This window comes from Lycium barbarum, chromosome 5 (assembly GCF_019175385.1).
Source record: "Lycium barbarum isolate Lr01 chromosome 5, ASM1917538v2, whole genome shotgun sequence".
NCBI lineage: Eukaryota > Viridiplantae > Streptophyta > Magnoliopsida > Solanales > Solanaceae > Lycium > Lycium barbarum.
The window spans coordinates 64,884,633-64,896,136 of record NC_083341.1 but is presented as its reverse complement, the minus strand read 5'-3'; the positions used below and the strand labels follow the sequence as shown (position 1 = coordinate 64,896,136).

Below are 11,504 nucleotides of genomic sequence, written 5' to 3'. Positions count from 1 at the left end.
ATCGCATTCCGTACTCGTTATAGGCACTTTGAGTTTCTAGTCATGTCCTTTGGGTTGACTAGTGCGCCTGCAACATTTATGAATTTGATGAATCGTGTGTTTAAGCCTTATCTAGACCGCTTCATTATTGTGTTTATTGATGATATTTTGGTATATTCTAAAAGTCGTGAGGATCATGCCAATCATTTGAGGATAACTTTGACAATGCTTGAGGAGATCGAGCTTTATGCAAAATTATCCAAGTGTGAATTCTGGCTTGAGTCTTTGGCTTTTTTGGGTCATGTGGTGACTGGTGACGACATTAAAGTAGACCCTCAGAAAATTTCAGCAGTTAAGGATTGGCCTAGACCAACTAGTGCGACTGAAATTCATCGTTCGGGTTTGGCAAATTATTATATAAAGTTTGGGGAAGGCTTTTCGTCAATAGCCTCGCCATTGACTAAATTGACATAGAAGACTGCTAAGTTTCAGTGGTCCGAAGCTTGTGAAAAGATTTTCCAAAAGCTTAAGACAAGGTTGACTTCGGCTCCTATTTTGGCTTTACCTTCTGGGTCTGGTGGATATGTGGTGTATTGTGATGCTTTCAGAGTTGGTTTGGGTTGTGTACTGATGCATAATGGTAAGGTGATTGCCTATGCTTTGCGACAGTTGAAGAAGCATGAGAAGAATTATCCGACTCATGACTTGGAGTTAGCTGCCGTGGTATTTGCCTTGAAATGTTTGCGCCATTATTTGTATGGTGAGCATTGCGATGTTTATACTGACCATAAGATCTTGCAATACTGGAGGATCTTGCTTGTTGTTTTCTTCCCTTGGTTTTTGCTAGGTTCAGATTCGAGGAAGAATCCTTTTAAAGAATGGGAGGATGATATGATTCTCATTGGCTCGAGTGCATTTGTAGAGCCTATGATTCATAGTGGAGCTCAACTTAGAGTCTATGATTTTCATTGTTATTCACCACAGTTGGAGCGTTTTAAAGGGCCTCACGTGTGTATTTCCACACTACACACGTGATGTTGATCAATGATGAGAGCCAAGTCTCTACAAGCTTCATAGAGGTGGAATCCTACAAGGTTTGGGAGGTTGCTTTGTTGGGAGATCTAGAGCTCAAAGTCCTAGCCCACAAGACTTGGAAGGTAGCTTGGAGGGTTCTTTGCGCAAAGGGCTATTTGTACAAGTGGATAATTTGCGCAAGGAGGGTTATGATTGCAAGAAGGCCATGCATGCAAGGTTGATTAGAGGGACATCTATGCAAGGAGGGACGTGTTTGGCCATTGAAGGTCAATCCTTAAATTGGAGACTACAATAAGAAGACTAGCCAAACAAGGCTCTTACTTCATTGAGGGTAGCATTGTAATTGCCTATTAGTCTTCTTTACTTAGCTTGTATAATAGCTTGTCTTTCATTTCAATAGGTAGACTTTGATGATGAATATTTGAAAGATACTCATATTTTGAGTGATAGATTGTTAGGTATAGTGTTAGTTTAGTCATATGATGGTGGATTCCATTGTGGTTGTAGAACCTTTTATTTCCAATGAATTCATGAAGATTGTTCATTTGTGGATTTCAAGTGAACTTCTTGCCTTGATTCATATTGCTTTGGTTCTTGTGGATTCGAGTTCATATTAGAAGGATTTAGGTTTCGTATACCTAGGTTTGTCTATAGAATTCTACCACTCGGGTCAAGTATTTATCTCTATTTCTCATCCCCTTTCTTTCTATCCTTAATTTCCACATTTTGAGTTGAATTGGTTCTTTCCCCCAAATCGATTTGTATCATATATAAATCCCAAGTCTTACTAAGAAGAAGGTTTACGCACCCATAAAGAGAGATTTCAGAATATCGAGTGATCAACGAAGATTTCAAGAATATCCAGAATCTAGGCATTCGTCCCTAGTACGATAAGACGGTTGAAGAAGCTGTAGAATAGGGTTATGTTTTACAGTTTTTGAGTCTTGAAAACTTGTATTAGGTTGTTTATCGAGTTGTATTAGGTTGTTCATAGAAATATACAGTTACAACAAAAATGTTGTAAATTCAACTTCAAGTTGGGGATCAACTTGAAGGTTGCTTACTGGTCTAGGGAGATTAGTAAGATAGGGATTAGAGGTTAGTTCCAAGGTTACAGAGTCTATAACTTGAATTTGTAGAGGCTCACCATTGTAGTTGAGATTGGGGTAAATCGTACAGAAGTGTAGGTCATGGTTTTTATCGCCCTTGTGAGCCTGACGGTTTCCACATAAAAATCATTGCTGTCATGACCCAAGCCGATGAGTCGTGCCGAGTGCCCGACCATTACAAACCAAGCACTACCAAACTCACACTTGCATCTGTCACTGAGCAATATGGTGGCCTATATATACACTATAACTGAATTATACTATCTCCTGTATGCAATAAGAACTCGCAACTAGCATACATATATATACATACGTACTGCGGATAACAGTGCAAGCCGACTAAGCCGCTACATATGTTGTACAACAAAAATAAGAGCCCACAAGGCTAGGTAGCATCCATACTACATACAACTGTCTACAGACCTCTATGGAACACGAACTGTAGAAAAGACAGGACAAGGCACTATCGTACCCATATATATACACATGTCCAAATAGCATACCAAAAGGACTGCAACTCCGAACCAAGTAGAGCGCACTGACTGCAGCTGAGTGGAGGGCCTACTAGACTAGATCGCCAGTCTGGCCTCCTAAACTTGCAGCCATGAACGCAGCTGTCACATACCCAACGAGAAGTATGACGGGCTCCGACTCACAGGTCGGGAACCACCTGACTTAACGGTTACCTTGAATACCATATACTATAACTTAGCGTATACTTGTATGCAGAAAAGACCCAACATAAAAATATCAGATAATCCAATATATATGTACATATGCGAACCGACAAGGTCGCTACAACATCACGAGTATCATAAAGCTGACAAGGCTAACAAGGAAATATGACAGACCAAAACAAAGCCGACATAACCCTACATAGTATCTACATACCCCGTTATGTCTATGAGCCTCTAAGAATGTACATGCGAACATATATTACATTAGCATAAAAGTACCCAAATATAGCAAGTCCGAAGTAGTGGCACTTGCTGACACCGCTGAAGTTGGAAAATCCTACTGATGTTGCTCCTCAATAACCCTGTCAGAGCCTGCAGCACGAAATGCAGCATCCCATGCAATAGGACGTCAGTACGGATAAAAGTACTAAGTATGTAAGGTAGGAATCAATAACATAAGTAAGACAGAATTATAAGGAGGGTAGAAGTAACCTGAGCCACCTGAGAACGTACAATATAATGTACCGGCCTTTTCAGGACTCGGTGTATAACGTACCCGGCCCTTTTGGGACTCGGTGTGTAATGTACTCGGCCCTTTCGAGACTCAATGTGTAAAGTACCCGGCCCTTCCGAGACTAGGTGTGTAATACCAACTGATCACTGGTTGTACAACAGGTGTCGTACTCGGCCGACTATAGCACTGCTCGGTGTAGTAAATTAATGCGTACATATATATATTCAATGTATGAGGAGTCAATGAAGTAACAGCGGCCCTTCGGAGTGACATAACGTCGATAACCTCCGAACAATTTATGCAATTTGTGCCACATCAAAAAAAATAACTTAATGACGATAGACATGATAGCATTTCCAGAATCAATCAAATAATTAAGACATTAAGATTTGATAAGATTCTACCTAGGAAACTCTAAAAACTTAAAGAACAAGAAAAGGGAAAATAAGAATAGGAAAGATTAGGAATGGAAGAAAGATAGTTGGATAACTACTAGACCCAATTGATAAAAATCTATAGGCAAATTTAGGTATGTGAACCCTAAACCCTCCTAATGGGAATTTCCATCAATGAACCTTAGCAATTTGGAATTCAAGAATTATCCAAGTTTGAAGACCACAAATTAGTAACTCAAATGATTCCAATGGAAGATAAGCAATTCACTTTGCAACTAAGAATCACACTTAGAATTATGCAACCAAACAAATTATATTAAGATAACCTAACAATCTATTACACTCCAAGTTCTTCAAAACTCAAGCTAAATGATGAAAATAAGACACGTCTTCTATTTGTAGTCTAGGGCTTTACACCAAAGGCCCAAAAGTGGCACTTTGCAAAATTAACCCCCAAATATGGGCCTTCATTCATCCAATGGTCATAACTTGCAAACGTGGCCTCCAATTTGAACCCTTGGCCTAGAATTGCATTCTAGGCCAAGATTTGCACCCAATGCCCATAGTTTGCAAAAATTTCCTTCTTTAACATCTAGCCACTTTGAGAGGAGGTCATCTCTTGGCCTTCTAGGCCTTCCCAAGCTATTTCCCAAATATTGTACGCTTTGGCCATCTTCTCTCCAAGCTATTCCAAGGCTCCTTTCTTCATGAACATGGCCTTTATCTATTGGAGCTCCCTTGCTTGAATCCTAGTGAATGGCCTTGATCTAGGCTGGTCATATCACCCTCCCCTTCTTGGAGAAGATTCGTCCTCGAATCTAAAGGCTCACCTACAACACAAGGGGAAAGATCACTTACATTGAAAACATTGTGAACATTATACTCACTTGGCAAGTCGATCTTATAGGCATTGTCATTGATATTTTCAAGGACATTGAAGGGACCATCTCCTCTTGGGCTCAACTTTCCTTTCCTCAGTTGAGGAAATCTTTCCTTCCAAAAATGAACCCAAGCCCAATCATTAGGTTGTAATTCTATCTTCCTCCCACGGTTTTGCCGCTTAGCTACCTTGGTGTTGATCTTGTCAATGTTCACCTTTACCTTGGCATGGATTTTCATCATTTCGGCAGCCCTTTGTTTGGCATCAAAGTTCACAACAACATCACTAGAGAAGGGGGTTAAGGTTAAAGGAATCAATGGGTTAAAACCATAGCAAACTTCAAATGGGGTCATGCCAATAGAAGTGTGAAGAGAATGATTATAACCAAATTCTATTAAAGGCAAAAAATCCTCCCAAGAAGTAGGTTTTTTCCTAAGCATGCTTCCAAGAGTCCTATTGACTACTTTGGTTTGCCATCCATTTGAGGTGGCAAGAAGTAGAGAATAAAAGCTTGGTGCCAAGTTCACCCCATAGACTCTTCCAAAAATGACTAAGGAATTTAGAATCCCTATCACTAACAATAGTTCTAGGAACTCCATGCAATTTAAGCACATGATTCATAAACAAAGATGCTACATGAGATGCATCATCACATTTATGGCATGGTATAAAATGAGACATTTTTGAGAACCTATCTACCACAACAAAAATGCTATCATGACCCCTTTTGGTTCTTGGAAGACCTAACACAAAATCCATAGAAATGTCTATACAAGAACCAATAGGAGTAGGAAGGGGAGTATACATACCTTGGGGCCTAGTCTTGGACTTGGCTTGCTTGCATTAAAAACATTGACCACATAGATTTTCAACATCATGTCGCATCTTGGGCAAATAAAATTGCTCACCCAAAATGTCAAGTGTCTTGGCCACTCCAAAATGGCCAATCATTCCACCACTATGTACTTCCTTGACGAACAACTCTCTCCACGAGCTCATTTTTACACAAACTCTACCATCCTTGAATAGGAACCCATCAACAAGTTGGAATCTATCAACCCTCCTCCCTTGGGTCAACTCCTCAAAAATTGTCTTAAAGTCGGGATCTTGAGAATAGAATCCCTTAAGGCTTTCAAAACCCATCATTCTAGAATTCATTGTATTGAGCAAGGCATACCTTTTAGACAAAGCATCCTCCACCACATTATCTTTACCCTTTTTGTAATGGATCACATAAGGGAAAGCTTCAATTAATTCTACCCACTTGGCTTGTCTTTTATTGCGCTTGGATTGACCCTTCAAATGCTTCAAGGATTCGTGATACGAACGAATCACAAATTCTTTGTGCCACAAATAATGTTGCCAATGGGTCAAAACCACAAGTGCATACAACTCCTTTTCATAGGTTGATTAATTCAAAGATGCCCCCTTAAGCTTCTCACTAAAATAGGCCAACGGTTTTCCCTCTTGCATCAAGACACCACCTATGCCAACTCCGGAAGCATCACACTCTCCTTCAAATGTCTTCTCGAAATTTGGCAATTGTAACAAAGGTGCCGAACTCAACAAAGACTTCAGTTATTGGAATGCCTTTTCCTTCTCATCCCCCCACACCAAAGGAACCTCCTTTTTAATCAATTCGGTCATTGGGGAAGCAATTGTACTAAAGCCCTTTACAAATCTTTTATAGAAACTTGCCAACCCATGAAAACTCCTCACATCGGTTGCATTTTTGGGTGTTGGCCAAGTTCCACTGGATTCCACCTTTGCTTCATCAACCTCAACACCATGGACACTCACCACAAAACCCAAGAACACCACTTTGTCAACCCCAAAAGCACACTTCTTCATGTTAGCAAACAACTTCTTATGCAATAAGATATAAAACAATAGCCTTAAATGGCTCACATCATCTTCCATAGATTTGTTATACACAAGAATATCATCAAAGTAGACAACCACAAAGTTATTGATAAAGGGTTTCAACACATGGTTCATTAGGCGCATGAAAGTGCTAGGTGCATTGGTTAGGCCAAATGGCATAACAATCCATTCATAGAGACCAAACTTAGTCTTAAAGGCCGTTTTCCATTCATCACCCGGATTCATACGAATTTGGTGATAGCCGCTCCTAAGATCAATCTTGGAAAACACACTTGAGCCACAAAGTTCATCCAACATGTCATCATGTCTAGGGATAGGATGTCGATACTTTACCATAATTTTGTTAATGGATATACAATCAATGCAAATCCTCATGTACCATCTTTCTTTAGGACAAGAATTACCGGTACAACACAAGGGCTAAGACTCTCCTTGACTCTACCCTTCTTGAGTAGCTCCTCAACTTGCCTTTGCAGTTCCTTTGTTTCGTCCGGATTGCTCCTCTATGCTGGCTTGTTCGAGATTTAAGAACCCGATACAAAATCAATTTGGTGCTCAATACCTCTTAAGAGGGGTAAGCCATCGGGCATTTCTTCCAGGAACAATGCTTCATATTCCTGCAAAAAAGAAGATATACTACTAGGCAAAGTGCTAGTAGCTTGGTTAGCATTTAAGAGAAGGTCCTTGTTGACAAGACACACCATGAAGTGTCTCTCATCAACCCCCTTTAAGCAATTACTTAGTTTGGCCAACAAACATTTCTTGGAACCATCTTGAGACATTCCCTCTCCACTTATGACCAAAAAAGTCTCCCTCTCACTCTTCTCCTTCTCTTCCCTTTGATACTTCTCCTGAAGCTCCCCCATCACTCTATAATCCTCACTCACTTGGTAAGGGGTTAGTGGGTTAAGAATGTACTTCTTCCCCTTGACCACAAATGAGTACTTGTTAGTTCTCCCACTATGTTGGGCATCAACATCAAATTTCCAAGGTCTTCCAAGCAATAGATAGCAAGCTTGCATGGGTACCACATCACACAAAATATCATCTTGGTACTTGTCGATGCTAAATTTTATAATGGTTTGCTTGTTGACCCTCATCTGACAATATTTATTGAACCATTGGAGTTTATAGGGATTAGTGTGCTTGCGGGTGGAAAATTTCATACTTTCAATCAAAAATTCGCTAACGGCATTCGTGCAACTCCCACCATCAGTAATCAATGAACACACCTTGTCCACGATTTTACACCTTGAATGGAACAAATTATCCCTTTGGTCACTCTCTTCCTTAGCTAGAGCCCCTATGGCTCTTCTAGCCATAATAGCATGCTCAAGACTTCTTCATACCCTATCTCAACCTCTTCATCGGAATCACCCTCACACTCAGTTCTTTCTCCCCCATCATCATTACCATTCCCGCTCTTATCTTCATCATCGGTCTAGTACCCATCTCTCACAATAGTGATAGTCCTCCGATTGGGACATTCACTTGCATAGTTCCCTCTTCCTTGGAAATTAAAGCATTGGACAGTAGAAGGACGATTATATTTGGGTTTAGAGTTGTTACCTCCTTTAGCCTTATCATCACCCTTGGCTTTGTAGTCGAACTTGGCTTGAGGTGTTGGAGTGTTGGTCTTGGGCTTTTCCCAAGTGGAAGTTTTCCACTTATCTTTGCGTTTGCTCCAAGTTGAAGATGACTTGCCTTTGTCTTTATAAGATCTCTCCTCCTTTAGATCCACTTCAACCTTGGCTGCATCATGGAATGCCTCTTCTAGACTGTTATAAGTCTTAAGCCTCATGGGTTTAGTAATGTCACGGTTCAAGTAGGCTACGAACCTTATAATAGTGCACTCCTCTTGTTCTTCTAGCTTGGCTTTCATCCACAAGTCCTCAAACTCATCAAAATACTCTTCCACGCTTTTCGACCTTTGTTTCAACAAGTACACCCTTTTGATTGCATCTTGACGATATGTAGGTGGAAGCTACCTTGTTTTCATGAGCTCAATCAAGTCATTTCAAGTTGGAAGATCATAGATGTGTTGTTGAGCCCTTTGTAACTTCTTAGATTCCCACAATGTGGATGTGTATCCCTCAAATTGAGTGAGGGCATACTTTGTCTTTATGGCCTCAGACACATTGTTGGTGAGGAAGATGTGTTCACTTTGTAGCTTCCACTCAAGGAACTCTTCCGCGTTGCTACCTCCTTGGAAAGTAGGGAGGTTGACCTTGATTGTATTAAATGTCCGGTCATTTTCTTGCCATCTCCCTTGGTCTTTATACCCTTGAGCCCTTCCTTGGTCGACATGACCTTCGAACCTAGCGTCATGGCCCGGAAATCACTCAAAACCTCATCTTCCTCCCCTTACCCAGTTATTCATCCCTCCACGTCTTCCTCCTTATCGGTTCTCATCCCACCACTTATCTTGTGGATAATCATCATACTCCTCTTCATTCATGGGGTATTGGTATTGGTTTTGGTTAAGAAAAGGATCTTGTATTTGAGTTTGGGGTGGAGCTTGGGGTGCTTGTTGTAAGATTACTTAAGGGATTGCCTCATTCAGGTTGTTTTGGTAAACTTGGGGATAAGTTTGTTGAATGGTGTTTTGAAGTGCGGATGTTTGAGGTGGAAGTTTGGTTGTTTGGGGTGGTTGAACTCTTTGGTCGGTAATGGTTGTGGGCTTGGGATTGCACAAAGCATGTGCTAGCCCCGGGGTAATGGTTTGTGTTGTATCTTGTGTTCTATCCCCATCACCTTCATTTCGAGAATGGGGAGTGCCCATTCTACTCGAACCATCCGCTCGAGGCTTCTCAATTCCCACTATCCACAGATCTATACCACTTAACGTCCCAACCACGTCACGCACCTCTCCTTCCATGCCATCCAACCTCGATGTTACTCCCGATAGTTGACTCATGATCATAGCCAATGAACTTTCTACTACCCCTTGCGTTCCATCGCCTTGGTTAGACATGATGACCTGCAAAACTAGCAAACAAGATTAGTAATAAAAGCCTCACTTCACTCGTATTCAACTCTTAATCCTTACCACACTCCCATGTGCCTTCGAAGCTGTTGATGAACCGCTTAACCAATCGGATTCACACGGTTGCTTATACTTTGTGGTAGAATGGATTCTTGTTAAGATGAAGGAAGGACGACTTAAAACAAACGGACGAGAGCCAATAAAATCTCAACGAAATAAAATGAAGAAAAGCTTGAAAGAATTAGCACGAAAGAAATGCGGACACAAGAACTAGTAAACACAAGTAGGTTCAACAAAAAATAAATGAAATTTCGAAAAATAATTGAAATTAAAATGCTAGTTCTTGTGTCCGCATTTCTTTCGTGCTAATTCTTTCAAGCTTTTCTTCATTTGGAATGCTAAAATCGAAAAATACGTGAAATTTCAGGCCCGGGTAGGTGATAACTTGAAAACGGGGTCTTGAAGCCTGAATTGATCAAAGGTATCAAATTGAAATAATGAAAATTTTAAAATTTCTATACTCTTTTTTTTGTCCCTACCTATGAAATAGGGACACAATCAAGGCTCAAGAAATTTTTGAAACTGAAGGGAGATAAAATGAATTTTGGAATTGAAAATGTACCTCAAATTTACGGATTGGGAGTTGTGTAATATACGGTCTGTATAGTATTGACAGACCATAGAATTGAACCGTAGATCAAGAGCCGAAACTCAAAATTTGGTACCCAAATTTACGGACCAAAATTTACGGGCCATAAATATTTTACGGTCCGTATTTTCCAACCATAAATCACTAACAGAATGCAACTTTTTTTGACTCCCAATTTTACAGACCGGTTGTTCGGACCGTAAAATTTATACGGTTCGTATGTGGGACCGTATAATGGCTTCAGTGATTTCGTATTGAACCTATTCTCCTCGAAAATTAGATCAAATTTCTTGGATCTTATGACGTCTTGGGCCCCCACACAACCTAGGACTTGCCCCTTTTGGCCCAACAAACAACTTTCCACCTATCCTTGGAAAAAAAAAGCCTTTGGATCAAACCTTCTTCTCTGGTCTTGTTCTCTAATATGAAGATATGAATGTTCTTAAGAACACCAAGAACACCCAAATGCAATCTAGGACCTAATCAACTCGATATTTGCTCCAATTTTCAGATATAAGCTCCTTATCACTTGGAGAACAAAGCCCAATATCCAATTTGCTTCAATTCCAACTCAATCACCAAACCCACTTTTGAGTTCTTCAAAGCTTCAAAGCTCAACAATGGTGATTTACTCCAAACTTGTCCAAATGAACTCAAATCTTGGGTTTAGGGTTTTGGATATCAACAAACTCAAATATAACTTCAAATTCGAGAAACAAGAAAAAAAAATTGGGGTTTTTAGAATATGGATTTTTTTTGGGATTTTCTATATATGTTTTTTTTTTAAATTTTCTTTGAACCAAGGAGTGAAGAATGTAAGAACACTCTTCAAAACTATCTCTTAACACCAAATGATAAAATTCTACCTAGGAAACTCTAAAAACTTAAAGAACACGAAAAAGGAAAATAAGAATGGTAAAGATTAGGAATTGAAGAAGGATAGTAGGATAAATACTAGACCCAATTGATAAGAAAGCTATAGGCAAATTTAGGTATGTGAAACCTAAACCATCCTAATCGATTTCCACTAATGAACCTTAGCAATTTGGAATTCAAGAATTACCCAAGTTGGAAGACCACAAATGAGCAACTCAAATCATTCTAATGGAAGATAAGAAATTCACTATGCAACTAAGAATCACACTTAGAAATATGCAACCAAACAAACTATATTAAGATAACCTAAACAATCTATTACACTCCAAGTTCTTCAAAATTCAAGCTAAAGGATGAAAATAAGACAAGTCTTCTATTTATAGTCTAGGGCTTTACACCAAAGGACCAAAAGTGGCACTTTGCAAAATTAACCCCCAAACATGGTTCTTCATTCATCCAATGGTCATAACTTACAAACGTGGCCTCCAATTTGAACCCTTGGCCTAGAATGCAATTCTTG

The 11,504-nt window shown here is 39.8% G+C and overlaps 1 protein-coding gene across 1 annotated transcript; it reads right to left on the bottom strand.

The window, feature by feature from the left end:
- Window positions 1-6,997: 6,997 nt before the first annotated feature.
- LOC132639453 (uncharacterized) lies at window positions 6,998-7,795 on the bottom strand. The gene has a single exon (XM_060355895.1). It carries the CDS (start codon window positions 7,793-7,795, stop codon window positions 6,998-7,000), a length of 798 nt encoding a protein of 265 aa, XP_060211878.1.
- Window positions 7,796-11,504: the final 3,709 nt, after the last annotated feature.

Excerpts from the sequence above, each read along its gene's own strand:
- LOC132639453 (XM_060355895.1), bottom strand. The coding sequence starts at position 7,795 with ATGGCTAGAAGAGCCATAGGGGCTCTAGCTAAGGAAGAGAGTGACCAA.